We start from the raw sequence: 23,625 nt of genomic DNA on the forward strand, positions 1-23,625 counted from the left end.
CACACAGGGTTTTATGAACAAAGAAAAGCTCATTGGCTGCATATGTCACTGTGCAGTGGCATTCAGTTTCAGCCCACAAGCTGCCTTCAGGGTTTTAAACATCATGAGGTTGACTGGAAGAACAGTTGAAAATCTAGAACAGCAAAATGAAGAGTGAAGAGAGAAAAAAATGACTCCCCTCTCGTATAATAAAGTTTGACCTCTCTTTAAGAACAGCATATTACTGCAGGGAGACATGTCTGTGGTTGGGTTCAGGGGTGGGTGCTGGCGTGGAATTGCATTTCCAAATGAAAGAGGGATGTTAAAAACACCCCCAGCAGCCTACCACTTTTTATTTTATGTGCAAGTGAGTAAAAAGGACACCTGTTTCTTGTTAAAGATAACCACAGTGTAACTCTCCTCTGTCATACCCATCCTTAATCTCTGTGAACATTGACTTCTTCTGTGTAATACTTTCTATCAGTCAGTTTTAAGTGATCTACAATCAAAACCTTATCTTCAGTGAACATCCTGCATGCATTGCCTCAGGATGAAACATTTTCCTCCAATCAGCTACAGCAACCATTTACACATTTTAAATAACCCTTGGCTCATTGGGGTTGGTTTAATATGCGTTTAGCCACACATCATTAACATGCCTGTAGGGATGACTGCCTTGGTCAGTCTGATGGATGGTACACCACTTTGGTCTATACTGAAAATATCTCAGCATATTGGTTGGAGTAAGTACCTTGAAATTTGCAGACATTCATGTTCCCCAGAGGATGAATCCTACTAAAATTGCTGATACCCCATTTACTCTCATGCCATCAGGAGGATCACATTTGTGGCTTTCTGTAAGTATCATAATATTATATTTCTGGTAGTGTATCAATTATTAAAAACACTGTATCAATTATTAAGTGATATTTTAATTGCAAAGAACTGTGGATCATTTTGTGTTGTGTTTAAACCCCCAACCACTAGATGGCAGTGTCGTAATCTCTCTTCAGCCATTTGACTCTTCCATGCTAACATAATAACATCTACGAAGTATTGGCGTGAAGTATGGAAGAATATTGCTCGTATAAAGACGAAAAACACAGATATTGTGGGCTTGATGCTAATACACAGACATATTTTCAGTGACTGGTACTGGTAACTGCTGGATTGATTTGGTATAGATATTCAGGTTTGTCTCAGGATGAACTGGGATAATTTTTTTAAATGTTAACTTTACTTGAACATGTGAGTTAATTGAGGGTTAAAATAGTGATTCTACAAAATAAGCACTCTGACTTTGAGTTTCTGAAATAGATGAATTAGTAGTCAGTACCCAAGTGAAATGAAAAAGAGTGACTGACAAAGAGTACAGAAAAAAAAAAAAAACAAAAAGCTCATCATTTACAGTAACTAGGCTACTTATTGGCTTACAACAGACGGCTCTTCCTCCTGTGTCTTTGCTTCATGTTTCCTTTTTCATTTCTATGTCTGTCTCTCATTCCATAATTTGGAGTTCCCTCCTGTGAACATCCTTCCTTGTTCCCCTGGCTAATCTCTTTCCACATAGCTGACCATAAGTTCCCAACTGTGAATGACTGACACGTTGAAAAGTGTGGGTTTTCTCGCTGACTGTGGAACCTGAGAGAGAGTTTGAGAGTTGTCCTGCAGGCCAGAGACAGGCCGGAGGAAGCCTGGAGGACATGTAGATGTGGCCCCCGTGTCTACAGGGAAGAAGGATCACTGCAATACTAACAAACTGCTGGGTTACTAAGCCACTGACTTGTTATGACAGGGAAGTGCTCTGTTTATGTTTAACTCAGAGCTTTGAAATGTATAGTGTAGCGCTGGCCTGAGGCTGATGGAGTGGTCCTAGTTGTTGGTGATGACGTGTGTGTTTTGGTGTGTATATGCAAGTGTGTGCGTTTTTGTAAAACCACAGAACCTGTGCAGGAAGTGTGGAAAGGACGCAGGGCTCCATCTCTCAGCTTTTTCCATGGTGGTCCCAGTGCAACCAACACTTTGCCTTTTGAGTGGCTCTAAGTGCCTTGTCACCACACACACACACACACACACACACACACAGAGGGAGAGAGAGAGTCATGATAATGATAAAAACTAAAAGGTGCCATTGCCTAACAGTTAGATCACAACATAGACCTTCTTAGGCCTCATGCATAATTCCCTTCAACTGGTGAGCGGCTGGATGATATTTATTACTATAGAAGGTGTATTGCAATATCCATAGATGTCTTAATCAGCTTTGTTTTTTCTGTTTTTGTTTTTTTGTCTTTGCAAATTTATTGAATAAACATAAGGTATGAGGTAAATTAGCACTCTGTAAGAACTCATCATCTCAATGGTTTTCTGTGTGTTGTTCTGTGTGTGTTTCTGTGTACTGTATGGGGGTGCTGTTACACTTTGGGCTTTAGTCTTCAAATGCAGATCAGAGGTGCTTGTAGGGTGTCTCCACCTGACTGTGCATTCTTCCTTTACTCTCAAACCAAATCCTGTTTGACAGTCCCTGCAGCTTGTGTTTGCTAATACTAGGTACATACTAAGTACAGTTGCGTATGGCAGGTGGACATAACCTGAAGCGCTAAAAACACATGCATAACTCCCTCTGAGCTCTTAAATGCAGTATTTTTAATGCCTTTCACCTTGCCTGAATGAAAATGCTTAGCTTGGCACACAAAGATCATTCCAGTTCAGCTTTTGTTCTTCATGTTGTGATGAAACCCTTGTACATCTACTCGAAGCAAAGGAAAAAACTAGTGAGGAATGCAGAGAAAAATGAGGAAAGTAGAGAAAATTGAGCAACAGATAGATTTGGGTAAGTGTGACTTTCAGTACCACAACATGGTCTCTTTGTAGTACGTTGCAGCACCAGACAAACAAAACATTTGTTTCCACTTCTGGCGTTCCACCAGTACAAATACTCAGCAACTTTGTTTAACGACAACATCAAGCTCACTCCTCGGCTTCCTTTCTTTAAGACCAACTCCTCTTCCTTGTCCAGGTCCTTTCTTCTCTCTTGTCGCGTCCCTTTTATAGAACAGAGAGACAGTCTGCCGGGCCTGGAGTTGTGGGGAAGCACTCCTACTTAAAGAAAGCGCCCAGGCAAATTTGGGGCTGGTGGTAATTATTTGGGCCTCATTATGGGATCACGTTTCCCCAAGTCATTCTCTGTGGTAACCGTTACTGGATATGGGGCTGACACTGTCAATAAAGCAGCAGGGAAAGATGACACGCCTTTTGTTTTGACAGGACCAAAGCAGTAATGCCTCCTGTTCGTTTGCATTTGCAAAGAGAGAAGAAGACGAGGGCCTCAGAGCCCACTTTTCCAGATGCTCTGACAGAGAAAGACCCTCTGCTCGGCTTCCCTGGCACCGGGCAACCCGGCGTCACTCTCCTATCAGCCTTTCATGTAAACCTACTTAGTGTAGGGTCATGAGATACAAGGCTGTTTGATTGAGGAGTGTGGTATGAGGAGGGTGTATCTGTGTCATCTATGGCACTGAGAGCTGGACCACAGCGTGTGTAGAAGCCAGCACCGCTTTATTATTGGTCCAAGGGCAAATATGACATTTGAGAAAAGGCTCAGTGCCTTGAAGGAAGCAATGGTTCAGTGTCTCAGCCTCTCCTGTCACCACAGACTCCCTCCTCCTGTAGCCAACACAGTCGCTCAGCCAAATCTTAGCAGGCATCCATAGTAAGTGTTGCCCAGTAACCCGGGCAACCAGATTCAGATCTCTTTTGACTATTACATGCGGTCTCATTGCTTCTTTTGGCTACCACTTAAAACAAACACTTGCCCTCATTATAGAATCTTTTGCCAAGCTGAAAAAGAAAAAGAGCTTAGATTTACACCTCCAGAGACAGAATTAGAGCCTGAATAAATTTGATTCATGTTGGCTGAGGTGAAATCACTTTTTGAACCTCTAAACAAGAATTAACTTAAACTTTTTTTTAACTTTTTCCAACTTTATTGACAGCAGCAAGTCAGTAGTGAGAGACAGGGAAGAGAGAACCAGACTCGAGCCCAGGCCACTGCAGTAAGGACGTTGGCCAGACAAAAGCATAAGGACCAGAGCACCCCACAGTACTTAATTTTAATTCTAATAAAACTTTGATCAATTGTCTAAAATATGGGAGTCTGTTCTGTTAACTTTCTGAACTTACTGCTTAGGTCAGCCTTTATGGAGGATTTTGACCCTTTATACGAGTTCACGTACCGTAAGTGTGTGTGTGTGTGTGTGTGTGTGTGCGCGCATGCAGAACAGGTGTGTGTTTAATGGTGGAGTTTGAAGAGAATGAGGGAGACAAAGAGATCATCATTTAGAGCCCAGACATGGGAGGCTGAGTCACTCACTAAAGAAGTGGGTCAGTCAGAACTCAACAGATACTGTATGCTTTCAGGTGTGTGTGTGTGTGTGTCAGTGTGTGTGTGCCTGCAAGCTCGCATGTGACGGATTTGATTGAATTCTTCTCAGATATGCACATAGCTGGCAGACTTTACAGGCCTCGGGGGCAGAGCTCGACTGGAGAAGCCTTTTGCTTTGCTCGCTCTCAGTTTTGATTTACTGGATGACTGAATCATCACATACTGATACATTTCTTTCATCTCAGACTGGGGCTGAACACCGCGTCAAATTTTCACCACATGATTATCATGGGCAAGAATTCACAATAATGATATTATTGTAATATCTATCAGTCAGATTTATCTTTTAACTTTATTTGTGTCTGGGTTTTGTCTCTATTTCTGCAAATAAATTACTCTCAAATTCAAGTGCATGAACGTTTAGAGGGCGTTTGTAACCAGAACAGTCCTAAAGCATACAAAAAGAAGAACTACACTTAATGAATAGTGAAAAGATAACCTGATGAACTGATAAACTGACAGTCATAAGGCCTAACATCTTCACACTGTGGTAGTAATTAGCTAGTTACCACATCTTCTTCTTCTTTTTTGCTCATTTTGGGGAAGGTGCCAACTAGTGTTAAAGTGCCTTACCGCCTGTTATGACAAACCATGAATGAGAAGAAATGATTTAAGAGGCACTGGATTATTTAGACAATATTATCATGTTAATTTTGTTTAACATCACATTATATTGTGACTCCCCTTTCTCCCAGTAAACCAATCTGCTTCATTTAGATAATTTTACGTATAGCAGTTCATCCAACGGTTCTTGACCCTATGACCTGAACAGCTGGTAATGGAGTGGTGGATCTCAATGAGAGGCGCAAGCTCTTTTTGCTTCCGCCCTCCAACACACGCTGACATAACTGCCTGGCCCTGGTTCCCTGCTGGCAGCAGATGAACTAGAAAACTCTCTTGCTGATTATTGGCAGATGAAAAAAGAAGATCCGCAGGGCTAAGCAAGTGGAAAAAAAAATATTATTGACTTCTCACCGCAGCTACTATTTATTCTCCCCTTTTTCTGTCCATGTATTTGTTTTTCAGGCTGTTAGATTCTTGCCTCAGAATATTTTTGGGGTAGTCTTTGATTGAGCTGGAAAGGAATGCCTTTAATCGTGGCTACAAAAGAACCGAGGGACATGTCCCCGTCAGTTTTGCAACAGATCTAGACAGATGAGGAGGAGGAGGCGGAACGGAGAAGTGAGCATTGTTAACAGTCTGTGGGGAACTGTTTGCGTGCCCTGTGGTTTCTAGTCCCTGTGAAATGGAGACTCAGTGATTTGGTTTCCCAGGCCCCTTTTTCTCAGGGCCATACAAAAACCATGAACCAATGAAGACGTTTGAGCCTGTCTTGGTTGCCATTTATACTCCAGCAGCAGAATGTGGTAGATGGCACTTATGGTGGCACATGGAGAGTGTTCACAGCCTTCTGAATGTAAGTGCTGCTGGCATATCTAAAATAAAAGGCAATGCTTAGTTTGCAGAACATAGACACTGTGACCATGGAGGTGGTTGCCCTCAGAGCCGCAGGTGGCCAGAGGAAACTGAGACGAGGTGCTCCTTCTCAGCTCTGCTCCTTGGCTCAGCCTTGGGATTATTACCTGCTTTATTCGGTATGATCACACAGGCCCGTGCATCAACATGTTTATTATCACAACGAGATCCACAGCCTAAAGATTCGAATTAGTGTCATAAATTCATGGTAAAATCAGATTCTTCATAATAACGGTTGCTCTAGATTTCCCACAGACCCATAGCAAAAACAAGCAGAGGTCGTGGAATCAGTGAAGTAGTGTCATTAAAGGATTTTTTTTTCTTTCTTTGTTAAGGGCCAAGTTCAACTGTGTAGGCCTTTAATTTGGGCCTAGTAAATGTGGACTGGTAGAGGCAGCTGGCAGCACAGAATGCAAGCCAGGCCAGAGGTTCATGCTGTCCTGCTGCCTGCCTTCTTTAACAGGGGCTGCCATTCAGACAACATGGGAGGGTCTGAAAACTTTATGCAGGGCAGAATCTTCAATCAGGATTGTTCATTTTCTATTTCAGCTTCAAGTCTAAGTAGAGAGTGTTGGTTTCAATTTGTTCCCAGGATGTTTAAGTCCCTTTGAATACAACTTACCCAGTTGTCAACACTCTATAGCAATGGTTCCCATTGTTTTTTTTTAATCACATCCTTGTGATCGCTCAAGTACCCCTTCACTGACACCATGCATTATAAAGGTCGTAATATATTGCCATTAATGAGAGTACATTAGTTAAATAGAGCACATTATAAATAATGACAGTCCTCAAACATGCAATCAAAAAATTACAATATTTACATCACATTACAATCATTTTGATTCACTAGTGCGTAAATAGTGTTCAAGCGACCACAGGTTTGGTTTTGTTTTGGCCACCGTTTCATCTTTTCAGATCAGTTTGTGTTTTTATTTCATACGGTGTTGCTTTTCAAAAGTGTATTGTTATTACTGAACAATATGACTGCCCAAAAGTCAAAGTCAAAGTTTTGTTAACATTACATAAAAGTAGACATATTGTTATCATATCTATCATTCAGTTGTCAGCGTTTAGGTCCATTTGGTCAAGTTTGCAGTCATACTAACTCGTCTTGGAGCTGCAGAAGCTGCATGACCATCACACCAACATGTGATCCCCACAGGGGAGGTCGTCATTCATGTTGCTTTTACTTACTTTAGTACTCATAGTAGACATCATATTAATTCTTTGTGGTATGAGAATCCACTCGCTATCGACTCTCATTTTCTTTTACCACCGTACCCCAGTCCCCCAAGTCTGCTTTCTTTCTCCTCTCCTCTGTCTCTCCTTCTGACAGACATGCGCCAGCCCTTTGCAGCGCATTACGTCAATTCCCTTGGACCGGGGTGCCAGCTGTTGATGTCACCCTTGGGTCTTTTTAATTTAGGGATTTCCGAAGGGTGAGATGAGGGGGAGCCCCATGACCTCAGCCCACAGCCACATGAAGAGACCCACCGGGGCAGAGCCAGCCCGGGAAGGGCCTGTGCACAGCAGAGCAGGGTGGGACCACTGTGCTGGGGTGTGGGTGAGCGTAGGGACTGGGTGCTGCAGGGTGATCTGTGAACTATAACAAAGGACTGATGTAGGAGCTCTGCGTTGGTGATCTCGTAGATGTCATGTGAGCAAATTAGTGATATGTAGGGGGGTTACAGGAGCAGTTTGCTCCCTCCTGGACTGCCTTGTAATCCCTCCTACCCGTGACAGCATGTCTGTGACTTGCAAACACTGCCGCTATCCCTTGAGCTCTTAAATGCAGCCTTTCAGCAGCTCCGAATTTCCTCCCTTTCAGAGGGGATCAAATGTTCCTACCAAAGAATATCTTTCGTTCTTTCATTCCTCAAGGCTTTGAGTGGGAGTGAACATGGCCGTCCATGTAATTGATTTTGTAAGGTGCCAAAGTTTTTCCTCTTGATATCAACCGGTTATGGTTTAAGAGGGAAACGCCTTAATTTAACACATAAAAGCCTCTATCAAGAGCTTTCTCTGATGCTCTGAAAACCAGCTTCAGCACTTCTGTCTAGATTGTCTTTTAAAAGCTTGTCTCAGTTTTGGTCCAATCTGTGATGGCCACATAATGTAGGTTACATGTTAGATTTTATGTATTTTTGGGTAGACGTTAGTGTAGCTTTTCCCACCTCTGTTTACCCTCAGCAGAGCACAACATTTTTGTTCTATACTACATCTAATGTTTTCAATTATAATTGAAAACTAATCATACATTAAGAATTCAAATATGAAAATGTAATACCTCAGTAATGGTGCAGGAAAGAGGAGCTAAATCATTCAAGCATGTCAAATACATGTGAAATCTAATCTTAGCTATGGACATATGTCTGTTGTGTTGTTGATTAATATTTGCACTTTTCAGTGATGTTTCACACCAGGTTTAAAGGAACAGTTCACCCGAAAACTGGAAATTCAGTTATTATCAACTCACCCTTGTCCTGATGGAACGTCAGGTGATAAACGGTTCCTGGGAACAAGTTTTAAAATGTTAAAAAGAAAAGAAAGAAATCTTGAAATCGCTCTGTACAGTTTGTTTGGCATAATCCAATTCTTCATTTGTTTATTTTATTTCAGATAATGACTGAATTTTCCTTTAAGGGTGAACTGTTCCTATAAATAAATCAGCTTTCATTTTCTACTTCCACTGGTGTGTTTTGTGGACTTGATTTGTCATCATTTCAAAAGAAATATTGTGACATTGTATGATGTGCAGCCCTTCTCATGAGGGCTGCACATCATACAAAACTTTGTAATGGGCGTTGCAAAAAACGTATTCCTCTCAATCTCCCATCCAGAAAAATGATCCCATCAGAGACATCTGAGTTGTTTTAAATTTCAGATTTTTATAGCTGATTGCTTCCCTATTTTAACCTCTTCCTCCCTCTGTCACTTTTTTTTTTTTGCAGTATCACCCTCTGTCTCTGTGCAACACAAGCGAGGATGAACGACAAGAGAGTGACTTTATCACCATTGTCAAACTGGAGCACAGGGTACCCCGCTGTCTGCCGCTGCTCGATAAGGTACAGTCACACACACACACACACACACATACACACACCATTCAGTACACTTCATGCCATATTCCTGGCTGGATCCTCTGAGAACCTCCCCTCTCTGTGACCCCTTCCCCTCTCAGACATGGCAGCAGACAGATAAACCATCTTGCCATCTTGTCTTCTGTCCAGTACCTCTTCCGTTCTTGGATTTAGACTTTAAAGAGAAGATGGTTTTAGAGGGAGTTATTTGGCAGGAGCTGCATGTTTTGTTCAGGGCGATGATCTTTCAGAGTGAGGGCTTGGACAGGAGGGGGGTGGGCTTAGCTCAGCGCTGCTATGTAGCAAGTGGCAGTGAGCCCTGGCTGTGGATGTAAGGCTTTCAAGCCCCAGCTGTCACTGGTCCGATCCCAGCCAGCCAGCCAGAACCAGACACTCGGTGTTCTCCATTTCTGCTTCCCTCTAATATGAACGCAGCTCCATAGATTCCACCCACAATGGTTTAAATGTATGTGCAACTGTAATGGAGCTGACCTAAATCTCCCTTGTTTTTAAGTATTCTACCATACACACTGGCTGGCATATCCTTACTTTAAAGTAGTGTGATTTAAAACTGTTGCTATTTTTTCCTTGTTTTTCAAGTGGTGACAAATTAGCAGGCAGGAGTATAGTTAGGCGACTGCCTTTTTTTAGCCTGTGTTTTCTTTTCCCCTAATTTAAAGCCATGTTTAGGAGCTGCCCGCCGTGGCGACGATGTAGAGACATTCCCACACTTCCCCGCTCCTTTCTTCCTCCTCCTGTTGCTCCTTCAGTGGGAACCGACCAAGCAGGCCAAAGGGGGTGGGGGTGGGGAAGAGGGGTGTCACTCAAGGCTGACTCCAGAAAACAGTTTTGATTAAAGCCTTAATGGCAACACTATGTTGTCCCGTAAACAAAACACGGCCTCTCCCTCATGCAAAAGTACCCTTGAACAAAAGGCTGTTGCTTCCGAGTGCCTTCTCCCTCCCTGCCGATCGCCTTTGAAATCAGTAGAAGTGAAGGAGGGGGAGGAGGAAAGGAGGAGAGGAGGGGGTCTTTCTTGTTGTTTTGGTCGCCTGGAAAGTATGTGTTGCAATAAACTCAGCTCCAGCCACCTGCATCCTTACTTCCTTAGCGAGATTCAAAGCTTTTGGTCGTGGTGGATTTATTGGGGATTCATCATGCAGCTGTTGAGGCGTTTGCTCTCGGCCTTTTGAAGAGGATGAATCAGATGGCTGGGGATGTGCGGTGCTGGGTCAGCCATGGATGGGACTTGTTTACAGTTTAGTCTGACTGTAACCCGCCCCGCTGATCTATAGATACTCTGATGGCCACAGAGGGTTCGTGTTGCACCACACACACTCAGAATAGACTGTAAACCAAACAAAGTGAAGCTGAAAACCTTGAAGGCTAAGGTTTCATTGTTGAACTTTGTTTTTATTTTGGTTTTGAGAGGCTCCTATCCTCAGCAACATCATGAACAAGGGAGATTCCTTTGCTGATTTGCAGTCATTTGTATAGTCTCTCTAATGCTCTCTTACTGACGCCTGAAAAGCTTGGAAAAGTTAATATCCAAGGACATGTATGCTGCACTTTATTTGCAACATTATTTCGACATATTCTTCAGATTAAGAGGACAATATCATACATCAAACACTTTCCTCCATTCCTCCGTGTACCATTAATAAGAAGTGGAGCATTAGACCTCTAAACATCGCCCTCTGCTGGCACACTGTGCGCTACCACCACCTCTCACCTACATCCATGTCTGTATGACATGTTTTATCTGTGTGAAGCTTTGAGGTTGAAATCTTTCATGATATTATAGTGCTGAAATTTTTAAGATATTATCTGTCATGCACAGTTAGAATTCCATAAAGAAATAAGTGTAGGAAAATCAATTACACTTCTTTTAAGGGAATTTTAGAGGACCACTGGTGACTTTTCTCATTATATGTTGAGAATTGCACATTTCATCACAGTATGTAAGGTTGCTGTTTTTTCTTTAATTTTCTCTAATTAATTACATTGGACTCCCCTTTTTAACACATTGTGATGATGCTCAGTTGTACTCACATGGTTTTCATCTTTGCACACAAGAGAACATCTAAAAAATGTAAAACCACCAAGTGCCAAAATATCCAAATCTGCTCTTTGTCCAGTTCTATCCTCCCGGTCTCTATCTCAGATACAGCTCTCTCCATGCAGTTGCCTGAATCAAACCGCTCCAGTGGTTTTGCATCATTACACAACACAACACAAGCAGTCTTCTAGTGTGGCTTCCTCTGCCAGCATGTTGTGCTAGAAGTGATCCGTCTGCTTTCCACTGGTCAGCCTGCATTTTCTGTTTACACTAAAGCCCTGGAAAGGTTCTCAAGCGAAGTCACAGAGCAATACATGACTCAACGAGGGAAGGCATCGCAGCAGTGCCAGGAGGGCTACTCTGTACTCCACGCTAGGCTTACGGTGTTCTGAATAAATGCTGTAATCTGTGCTTTTTGAAACACTGAGCTGACTTTCTCCCACTCAAACTGCAACTCTGTGAATCACCATCAAAAAGAATCCATGGTTTTGTGAAAACAGCTTTTACGCTGATTGAGTCTTTGCCCCGTGTCAGAACTTGTTGACTCTCATAGAAAGCCTCGCTTATTGATTCTGCTCCTCTCAGATGAAAAGGCTTTTGGCCTGATTGTGCAGTAATCCTGTTTTCTTTAACTTGGGTTTTCATGTGCATGTGAGTGTGTGTGTACATAATGAATCTCTGTGAGTGTGTGTGTCACATTACTTCAAGTGTGCCTTTCCAAATTCTCAAGCCATAAAGTGGCCACTTTGTGAGGAACCAGGCTTGAAAATAAAGCATGAAAATTACAGTATAAGATTGTCGCTTTGTGTGTGTGTGAGTAACTACAAACTTGATGACCATATATTTGCACTTTGTCCAGAATAAATTAAGAAAAACTGGTCAAAATGGTCAAATCAGTCTTCTAGTTTGGCCCAACCTTTCAGGCCAGGAAGACTCATCCCAGTGACAGGAAAACCCATGGAGGGAGGAATAAATCACAGCTCTCGTGACAATGTTTTTGTCTTTTCGTGATTGTCAGTAGGGGGTGACACTGACCTCAGGCTACTCCTGCATGCTGTTTTTTTTTTCTTTTTCGCAAAGACAGGCTGAAAATGCAAATGCAGCTGCCTTTGGCTTCTGTTTCTTTGGTAGCCGAGTCCAACGTCTCCAGTTCATCAGAGACGAGTTGAGGACGAGGAACACAGGGGAACATCTGGAAAAAGAAGGATATTTCAGCTTTTGAGAGTAAATGCAAAAAGCAGCAGGTACACAATGGACATTTTGGCTAGTATGAAATGCATCAGTGTTAGCAGACTTCTGGGTTTCGCTTTGATATCTCTCCCAAGAAAATTCATTATTAGCGTCTCTGTGCCAGGCAGGCATGGCCGTCTTCAAAGGGATAAACAATGACTTTCTGTTTCTTACTTAAGTTGGACTCAACTTTTGCAACCTTTGCCATGCTTTAGACTGGACCATGCACCTTAGATAATTAATTTTAATCTAAGGTGTAATAAAACATCCTTACCGGTTCCAATATAAGATAAACTGTAATTCACTGCAGAAAAGTTTGAAAACCAGGTGGGGACTTCTCAAAATCTGTTTTTTAGTCCTCTGAGCAAAAAGTATGAGCTATTTCTTTCCTATCCTAAGTGTCATATTCCTTCTTGTTAGGTTCACGCTGCTATGATCAATTCATGGTGAACACAACAGTTTCAAAGTGCTGTGGAAGCAGCTACAGGCTACATTCTTAAGCCTCCCTTTCTATCAAGCAGCAGTGTGAGCGAGCAGCTTCATTGTAGGATCGCAGTGCTGCACCCACTAATGTTCCAAATGTTTCTCCTGCTTCAGACTCTGTTTTGCTGTACAGTTTTAGAGGCCTCCTCCCTGTGACATTGTATTTGTCATTCCTTCTCTCTTAAGAAACAAGACTAACTAACCGCGTTCCTCTGTTTTGGCCTGTTTGACCCTGATGACACAGTCTTTCCCCTCCCATTTCCTCTGTTGCTAAAGTTAGGCACTGTCATTGCTCACCATATCAACGTGAAGATAACTCAGTAGGAAGTACTTAGCTTTGAATCCAGAAGCCTATAATGACTGCCTTCTTTTCAGTCAGTGCACTCATTATGGTTCTTACCATAGCCATGATGTAATTTGTAGTTTGATTAGCCTGTCTCTGAGGATTGTCTCATTTATTTTATCTTCTATTTAGAGATAGATAGACTTGTGACTGTGGAGGTATTTTCCTCAGTCAGCAAGCTCTGCCTCTTCTTCCTTTCGCGATGATGCAGATATTAAAAGGACAACCACCCTCGCAGGGTTTTTAATAAAGCTGAACAATGGACAGCTTTGTCAGGCCGTTCCCTTATCCACCATCCTACACGAGCAGAATCATAACGTGCCCTGGGCGTACAGTGTTAACATCAGCTGCAGTCTCCCTTCTCCATGGGGTTTTACTCTGTGTTTTACAGTAGAATGTATTCATTCCCACAGAAATATGGCAGCAACACTTTAGGGAACAGGTAAAATAGGAAATATAACTCCTAAAGTGTTTAGTTGCATTAGTCAAAACAAAGTTCTCCACTAAATCCACATAGGATTTTACAAGTTGTAAAGTTTATATTTCAGCACACTACACTACTACATACATAGATACATACATACTGCTTTGCTTTTCAGATATATTGCAAGGTTTGGTATTAGACAACGGGTGGAGTATTTTTTTTGTTTGGTGGTTTTGGCCTGTCTTCAGATTTTGTTCTTGTTGATTACTATACAGTCTTTAATGATTAATTTCCAGTAAAACAATGGCTCCGTGTCAATCTGGCTCCTCCTGGCTGCGCCCTGTGATTTACTTCACTATCAGTTCAGTCTTATCTGATTTTTAGCCAGCTGCGATGGCTTTACTTATGGCAGTTGTGTGTGTGTGGGGGGGTGTCATGAAATTTTGACAGATGTTCATGGTGCCCTGAGGATGAATCGTAACACGTCTGGTCATCAAGCACCACCATGCAGTAGTGTAGGATGAATTTTAATACGCATTACTTTGCTGTGTTAGAAGTCCAAGGACAAGAAAACAGAATGATAAGTCTTCTGTTGTCGTCACACAAGCAGGAGAGCACATTCCCATGGGACTCAGCCAAAGAATTCTTCGACCAAGGAAGAGTCCTGAGCAACAGGAATGCCATTCAAGTTCCAGCCATCAAAATTAACCTCGACTTGCTGTTTGTTGACCTCAGCTTGTCTGTGAGGGCTTGAGCACAAATTCAGGAAGATTTTCTGCTCATTAGTTACAGATAGTTGCTGTATTCATACTGTCGTGTGTTCTCGATGTGCGGCATCCTCCCTTTACCACCTTAGTGTCTAGTTATTTGAGGTAAACCTGGTTTCTGCTGAGGTCACCAACCTGGTGCGAATTCACAGCCGTAGTGGAATCTGTGGACGGGAGGCGGGGCAGTAACTCTACTGTACGGCGATGTACTTTTAACACTGTGCAACTGGGTGGGGATTAGCAACCACAGGAACAAGCCTTTATCACTGGGGGAGACCTTTCACAGAGAGCTTGGCTTTGTGAGCGGCTCAACAATGACAGGAATACTTCAGGTTTCCCTCCTTAGTGGGAAAGTGCATTCCTCTTTTTGTCAATGCTTTAAAAAAAAAAACAGTCATGCGTGGTTTTTGGAACAGTGGTTTTTCATAGTGCAGCGAAAAAAAAAAAAAGGAAAACAAGCATTGAATTTAGTGTGTCTGTTCAGCTGAGCAGGTGGGACACTAAAGGACGGTGCGGTTACAGAAGTCTCAGGGGATGGATGAATTGTCTCATCTTGGGTTAGGAACATGGGTTGGGCTGCATGGTGGGGTATGTTTGACCTTTGGACAAAGGAGTTGAGTCTTCACAAAGCTATGCGAAGGAGGAATTAGAGGTTAAATTAACTTAATGTCAAAGGGAGATTATTCAAATCCATCTATCCATCACATGTCACATTTAACCACTGATCAGATTTTGGAAGAAAAGTGCATCTCATCACAGCATTCGTACACGCCAAAACAGCGCTTACTGGCCCAAAGCAGTTACCTGTGAGAGTATTAATAATCAATCATACACAACCCACTGGCGACCAGGAGCATTTGAACTGCAGGTGTTCAACTTTACAGGATCACAACACAGTGAGACTGGAAACTTTGAGGGTAGATAGGCCTACGGGTCACAGCTTAACAGATGTCACCTTGACCTGCAGCATTGTTGTCGTTCAGCTCAGCTCAGTGCTGTCATCACTCCAACCAAACGAGGTGTGAGTGATCTGCAGAGGGCCCGCACCTCTCCTGCACTCTCCCCACTCATCCTGTCACCTTAAATAGGTGGAAAATCCTCTGGCCTAAAGGTGCCTGCGTTACTCCTGTGGCATCTGTCAGGGATATTTTCAGTCCAACACACCTCAGCTGTGCAAGATCTCATCCGCATGTCTTGTCCTCGCTCAGTTTCTAGCCTGATGCCAGCGTTGCTAAGCTAAACATTGACTCTGCTCTGATGTCACAAAACTGTCCTCCCCACACGTACACACAATCTGGAAGATGTGTTGTTTGCTTTGAGAGGTGGTGTTTTCAGATTCTGGCTGTCTTTTCCCAGCGGCTGGAGATTAGCAGCTTGTTGCTCCCACTTTCTCACTTCTCTGCTCTTCCCCTTTCCTCTCCCTACACTGAAATGACACATGGGCTGAGTACTGTCTGTGTATAGTTACTGTAACAACGTCCAATCTGAACTTGTCGACAGCATCACCACAAAACTTTTATACGTAAACAGTGAGATGTCTACGGCACCTCTCCAAAATAGAAGCTTTTGGAATATCACCTGCTTGTGTGGATTGTAAAATTTTGTATTGTAAAAGTTTTACAAGTTCACAAGTTTACAAAAATTTTACAAGTTTTACCAAGAAAATCTTTTGATTCAAGTGCAATTTCACACAGATTTAGTGAAATCTGCAAATTTTTGTCATCAGCCAAATGTAAATGTGTGATTTACTAGATTAAATTTTATTTCACTTACATTTTCAGACTGCACCAAAACTAAATATGTAGTTACTTAACTTGAAGTCTGTTGACTCGATTGAAAGAACTCGCTCTAGACAGCAGCAATACAAACAATGCATCAATTTAAGTGTTGAATGAAGCCCATATTGATGTACATTCATTGGACAAGGTGGGAGCAGCCACCCAGTTTGTCTTTGTGTTATGTTTGAAGCAAAAGTGCCTTCAACAGCAGCCACAGTTTTAAGTTCTTTGTGTCAAATGATCCATATGCTCTTTACACTGAAAGAATAGAAGGCAGCCATCTGTATTATTTGTCTCTATCTATTTGATTCCACTTAATGCCTTATATTTACTGAAGTTGTTATCTCGTTCTTTTGGGGAATTTAACTCTGTTGGTTCTACATTTTCATGAGACAGTCTGACCATCACACAAATGACCCTTAAAATGAGCTGATTTACAAAGAAAGCCTGAAATTATTTCAGTGTTGCACACCCTTGTTCAAAAGCAATAGTGAAGATGACAGAGAGATAATTTCTCTGCCCTAAGAGAAAGAAAAGTGTGTACTGATGAGTGTGCACACATGCATAAACATGCATTAAGACTATACAGTTTCCTATGTGAGCATCTATGCATGATAGGCTGCTGATCTGCTCCTTGAGGGCAAACACGCTGTCCTCTTGCAAGGCAGTTCCTGGTATTTGAGAATGCAACGTGTTTGCGTCTCAAGGCGTTCATATTAGAGCACCACATCTCTCACTTGTCACTTCAAAGGGAGCATGTGGGGGTCAGGGTTTCATCAGGCTGTCGTCGGTGCAGGCGATCTGAGAAAAATGCCGCCCCAAAAATAGAACGTTGTGTCATGCTTGTAAAGGCTGACAGAGTCCAAATGATACCATCCAAATGGCTCTTATTAAAACACTTCCAGCTTCAGGTTGGCTGCAAGAATGCAGCGGGGTGATGGTGTGTTTGTGGTTGCAGCCTGAGGTGAGGTCAGGAGGGATGCACAAAGCTGGGACACATTTTGCTGTTTCATCATAGACGAGATTTTTCTTCACTTCCTTATCAACTCAAGGTTTTGTTTTTTTCATTCTCACTCCTCCTGCAGAGCTGAAGATGTTTTTCCACACTGGGATGGCGAATTGGATCATATGATGAGTGCTTAATGGCCCTGCAGTTACAACTGAACTACATTGCTGCCTCTCCCTGATGAATGAGGCGTTCATAGGCCGGTAACTTATTATTACTGCAGAATTAGTTCTTTGATCTTCCAGCAGTTTGAACCCTGGAGTTTTTTAGAGGGGTGGCTTGTCAAAATAGCTTTGCAGATGGGATCGGGCCTGGTCTTGCCCTGGCTATGAGAAGAAGAGGCCTAGAGGTGCGCAGAGGCACCAGAATGCAGGAAAACCTGACTTCAGAGGCATTGCACTGCAGTCTCATGGCCCTTTGGTTCTTTGTGTTTGAACGGATCAATCATTTATTTCTCATATTTGTTGCTAATCGGTCATGTTTTTGTTTGGGTCGTCAGCAAAAAGAGTGATGACTCTTGTGCCTATTGTAGATCTCACTTAAAAAGAGCAGGCACAGCTTTCCCTTCATAGACTCCATCAAAAGTCAGGCTCTGGATGTTAGCGTGCTGCACTTGAACCCCCAAGAGCCACGATAAAACACGAGATGCCGCTCTCAGCCAGGACATTCCTCTGTTAATGACAAAGGCGACTGCGTAAGCCTCATGGTGAAACATGAAGAGGGAGAAAGGAAGGGAACAGAAAGCAGGAGAGAGTCAGCGAGGTGCAGAGGTGAATGGGTTGATTCGGAGGAGTGGCAGGCGAGGCCAGAGGGCAACCCACACCAGTCCTGTCTGTTCAGTGCTTCAAGGTCAAGTCTACTGGGTCACAAACATGACTGTTGGCAGGAAAATTTGTTGCTTTGATTTGACTCACTCACATCTCCCTTTTTGTAGTTGCCAATCGCTCTCTGCTGCTCACATTCCCCGCCTGTTTACCTACTTAATTCTCTTTCCACCCTCCCATCTTCCATAGGTTCTCATTGTGCAGGCTGAGCCAATGGCCCTCTTTAAGAGCCGCATTAGAATGTTGTTTTTATATAGCAGCAAGCGGAGGCATGTGGAGTCTCTTTTGAACTGCTCAGCAAACAGATGGAGATTTTCACTCTGCCTTTATGAGATTAAGTGAAACATTCCCTGTGTCCCTTCACCCTGCACTGTCTCACCTTCTCTCTGTCTTGTCCTTCTCTATCTTTCTGTCTTCATCTCTGTCTCTTTTACTTTCTCTTTTTTTTTCTGACTCGCCTCAGGCTTGGGCAAGGGCACATTGCTGCTGAAAGCGAAGTGGAAAGTAGACAGGTTTGTGTTACCAGTAACTATTTCCTCAGGCAAGAGAGTGAGCACCAAGCATCTCCCAGAGTTTAGAGCAAATCTACAAACAGGTCTTGTGAGTCGGACTGTGTAAGCTAAGTGAGTGAGTGAGTTCTTGTTTCTCCTTTGCAGTATGAACCTGTTTAACTCTGACTCAGGTAGGTTAGTGCCAAGCGCCAGCCTCCCCTCTGGCTTTTAGCAGGGGGTTGAGAAAACAGATTCACAGGGCAGACACTGTGGCTCAACAGTATGTAATTCACTCGGATACAATGAGCCTATTTAGACTCAGATTTGCATGTAAATGCCTAACAGCTGGCAAGCATGGATAATTAGGAATCTGTTTGATATATATTAATATTGACTCACAAGTGAAGTGTTCCAGAGACCCAATAAAATTCAACAAATATCCAGAAAGTCAGTAAGTGGAGTGCAGTTTGTACAGACATCCACAGTCCCCAGAGGATGAATCCTGCTGATCAGTGATCCCCTCCCCTGAATGTTCCTCTAACCATCATAAGGTTCACATTTGTGCTTTTCAGTGAAAATGTGCACCATCATGTAAGCAGTTGTAAGTGCATTTACTCATGTGCTGACAGTACAACAGTACAACTTTCACATGTACTTCAGTTGATGCTATTTTATAGATCTCATTTAAATAGTGATATTTATTACCTTTACTTGAGTGAAGCCTTTGAATACTTCTTCCCCTGCTGTCTGGAAAATGTACTTGCTTTTCTATTGTTACAACAATCATTTGCACTAAGAAAACCAAAAGAAAACATGTATCTCTCTCATATTAAGCAGGCTGCCGGGGGGGCAGAGGTGTGAATCGCTACTTGTAAAATTTCTTTTTTCACAGCTTGTAAATGGCTCCCATAAGTGTCAAACATGTATGCAGATGTGTCCTATTTTTCTAAACAAATGACTGAGTTCACTGAAATGTGATTCGCACTGATTCGCAGTAGTTGTGCACTGACAGAAAAGTCTCATACCACAGAATGTACTGCACAGTATTTATGTTATTTGAAATCAAAGAGAGTTGTGCATGTTTTTAAACATCATTTTTGTCCAGGTTTTCGTGGACTACAGACAGCGTGTGCGTTCAGTTGTCACCGTGCTGGTTGTGTGTGTGTGTATGCGTGTTTGCTCTGCAGAAAGACACGGCTTACTGCACAGCCTGTTCCAAGAATGAATTCCTGGAGGCTTACAAGAGCTGTTGAATGAGATGGAGGGCTCAGGACAGGAATGATGGGAGGGAAGGAGAGGAGGGAGGCTGCTGTACACTGTAGGAGGGTTGTCAGGCTCTCACTTACAGGCCTGATTAAATAACAGGATGCTTTATGAAAACAAGAACATTATCTGCCTCTTAAAAGGCCAGGAAAGGCCCTCTAATTGGCTTCCCCTGAGTCTCAGTGTTGCCGCCCGTCAGTGAAAGAAGGAATCCTCTGCCATGCCTTGGCCACAAACTGAGAGAAATTACCCAGGAACTTTCTCTCCCTCCTCTAGTTATACTCTCATCAGCACTATAGGAATGTATCAACATACCGATACCAAGCCTACAAAAGTGGTGTTTTTTTTTCCACTCAAAGGAGCATTATTCCTCCCCAGATCTCTTGATGAAGTGCAATACAAACAATAAAGATCAGACAGTGGGATCGGACAGTTTCTCATGTGGCAGCTTTCACAGCTGAGGCCCACTAGATGTGAGTATGAAGAAAGCGTCAGAGGTGGGGTTTGTTATGTTTGTGCTCCCCAAGAGATCAGAAGAGTCCATATATCTAACTCTCCCTCTTTACCTCGCTTTCAGTGCCATGTAACCAAGGTGGCTTACGTAATTATACTTATTACAGTCAAGTACTGCAAATTAAAGTATATCAAGATAGTTACAGCTGTAATTAATTTAGAACTATTTCATATGCTTACACAGTTTTACTTAATTATAGCTATTGTTCAGTTAAGTAGTAATAGACCAAAGGTGAACACAGTTTTACTGTGAATCACACTCTACAGTTTTACATTTGTGTATTCAAATGTGTCTATGCTGACAAATGCCGATAAAGTCCATTCAAAACAGGGTTGTCCGATCAGAAACAACGCATTCCACACTACCACATTTTCCTCAAATAGTGATTATTATTTCAAATAGTGATTATTTACCTCAGGCCTTTATATGAAGCTGGTTTGTATTTGAGGTTCCCTCTGTTTGATAAGTACCATCTAATTGGTCATATTTTAGTATGAAGTATATGCTTTGGTCTGCTCCTGTTTGCCCTGTTAAAGTTAGTGCATTGCACTCCATTACAAACTCAATACTTCCTGTATCTGTTTCAAAATAAAATCACTCTAGTATTTCAGGTGACAGAAAGCCTTCATTTATTAACAGAGCTTTTATTGTGAAACAGTTGCAGGTCGACCATTTGTAACAGGTCAGTACAGGTAATACAGGTTTAAATGGTGACAAAGCAAAGTGGACCAGAGTGAATGAATCAGATATCAAGTCAAGTCAACTTTATTTGTATAGCCCATTTTTACAAGCAGTTTGTCTCAAAGGGCTTAACATAACATCAATATCACCATTTTGTCACCCTGAAGCACACTTGGTGTATTTATTTACTGTATTGCAGTCTTATTTTTGCAATAGTACTTACAGCACACCCAAATATCTAACAACAATCAAATTCAAATGCAAAAAAACTGTCACAGGAAGTTCACAAACTCCAACTTTCTGATCATATCCTTGTCCAGACTTGGAAACCTTGTACAGTATACTGTTCATTGTTTAAATAAATCTTTAAGTCAAAAAATAGAAGTCTCTCATTCCAGTTTCTGTGAATGATCTCATATTAAAACCTCTATGTACAGAATTCTAAAATAAAGTCTAAAAAATTTCAGACTTTGGAGCCATCCAGTGGTAGTAAGAGACACTGTGGCAGGCATCATCGCATCTAGCGTGGTTTTCATTATTTGCTACATATCTATGGAGATTCTCAGTCTACACAGTCCAGACGCCTTGCTTTAACTCTTTGCGTCATTATTTTCTACCTGATTTCATACTGCATATTCCATGTGTTTATGTATGTAGTTGTGCAGACTCTTACAGATGCTTGCAGTGTTTGAGGAGAAGGTGGATGCCATTTTCAAGTGGCGTCAGTCCTCTGCTTTTATAGATAGATCGACATTCCCAAAATGTCGATCTATCTATCCCTGTAAGGAACAGCACAGGTTAAAGTGGCTGCTCGCCAGGCTTTTAGAACTCAGAGTCTTTCTTTTCTTTTCTTTTTCTGGCTGTTAACTCTCTGTTAACACCCCGAGTGCCTGAGCATAGGGCTGGCTGAGTTTAAAGAGAGAAATGGGAGGTCACATGGTGGCGTGTATGCAGCCACACAAGCAGTCAGGCCACTCGGTTCCATCGTCACGGCTGTCAGTGGCAGCCACATCAGTCACATCTGCCCTCCAGGCTGTAGGCGCTCACAGCCCAGCTCTTTAATGTTTCGAGGATGTGTTTAGCAAGCGATAGCGTATCAGATGACTTTGGTCTTTCTCTGTCAGCTTGTGCTTTGCATTTCAAATCTGTGTCACAGTGCAGCCAGCGCCTGCTAACGAGAAAGGGTGAGAGACAAGGGAAGTGCAGAGAGAAAGAGAGACGGTGGGCAGAGCTTCACTACTGTGACCTCTCTTACCTCCAGACAGACAGATCAGGTTTAGAATTTTTTCCAGTGTCTTTCTCTTCTGCACCAGAAAGGTGGCCAAGCCAAAATTCAGGATTTGGTGTTTTTCTGTGTGTGTGTGCGTGTGTGCGTGTGTCTGTGTGTGTTTCTGTGTGTTTGTGTACCAGGATGAATGGGAGGTAGAAGTAGGGGGAGGTGTGTGGAGTGTGTGTGATTCAGGCCCACCCCCCCAGGCTCAATACTTTTCCTGAGAGCATAGAATCTGCTCACCTGCCCTGACATGCTTGCCCCCACCCCCACCCCCTTTCAAACATTACTTGCCCCCTCCAGCGCCCCACATCAAAGTGCCCCTGTGAGTAATGGATACCCAACAGGGCCACACCCTTCCCTCCTCCAACCAACTCAACTGTCAACTCCTGCTCAGCCAGTGGCGAGAGCCCAGCAATCAAATAGCACATGCACATACAGCAATTATCCACACACAATTAGAATTAAATGCACGACTTCAAAGCTAGGTAAACAATATTTAAAGCAAAGCTGTGTAGTTATGGTGAGTTTTGATTTAAATTACCAAACTATTTCAACATTTATATAAGTTTGCCAAGGAATAAAAAAAGTAGTAGAAGGAATGTCTTGTATCTAATGTTACTTAAGGAGTTCTGTTGTTATAGGTACTTCACAGAAGTTTTCTTGAGGTTAAAATGATGAAAACACACATCATACACCAAAACCATTCATTCCAGACATAAGTTTACACATAAGAGTGAGTTGGTTAGACGTTTCTAACCCAAATGCCAGGTCATCTGTAGTATGCCAATGTTGGTCTATCTGCTGGTCAGCCCACCGTGCTAGTTGACACTGACATGTCTCAACTGTTATTAACTGAAATCCAAGTTTATAGAGACATTCATTCATGGTGTCAGACTGGACATGGTCCTGTTGATTTAGGGGGTCCCCTAACTAATCAAGCTTCATGGAGTCAAAATTTTAAACCCAATACTTTGGCTTGTGACAAAATACCAATGACATTCCCATCAGCCTCAGCCGTACTTATTATATCAAATGTTAGCATGCTAACACACTAAACGTAGTTGATAAACATTGTAAAGAATTACTTCCTAATCATGCCAGAAGAATCTCAAACCTGGACTCTGCATGCACAAACCCTGAAGACTTTGAACTGAAAGCTGCTCATCACATCAACTCAGACTACACCTGTTTTCATTGCCACTTTACCCCCACGCCCACACCTATTATCACCAGCAGCCCTCGCCCCCGTCTGCAACTCATTAAGCCGTGCGGCATGCCCCCTCAGTAATGGTTGCAGTGTGCTGGGCCAGTCAGGAGAAATGACAGAGCAGAGAATCGGGCTCAGACCTGTAGGCCCAGAGCTCCGTACTCTGTCATTAGACACTTTAATGCAGCAGCACCACAGCCTGCTCGCCTCACTCCTCTCCCTCCCTCTCTGTCCTTCTCTTTTTTTCTTTTACCTCTTTCACTCTCACTCTTTATTCCCACACATATTATTCCATGGTAT

The 23,625-nt window shown here is 42.6% G+C and overlaps 1 protein-coding gene across 1 annotated transcript in view; it reads left to right on the forward strand.

Moving 5' to 3' along the window:
• Positions 1–23,625, forward strand: part of LOC124071302 (E3 ubiquitin-protein ligase RNF43) — a 76,587-nt gene that overhangs the window by 42,258 nt on the left and 10,704 nt on the right. The window contains exon 2 of the mRNA XM_046411862.1: positions 8,854–8,967. Coding sequence (XP_046267818.1) covers positions 8,854–8,967 — 114 coding nt within the window. The remainder of the gene's footprint in view (positions 1–8,853; positions 8,968–23,625) is intronic.

This window comes from Scatophagus argus, chromosome 14 (genome assembly GCF_020382885.2).
Source record: "Scatophagus argus isolate fScaArg1 chromosome 14, fScaArg1.pri, whole genome shotgun sequence".
Lineage (NCBI taxonomy): Eukaryota > Metazoa > Chordata > Actinopteri > Scatophagidae > Scatophagus > Scatophagus argus.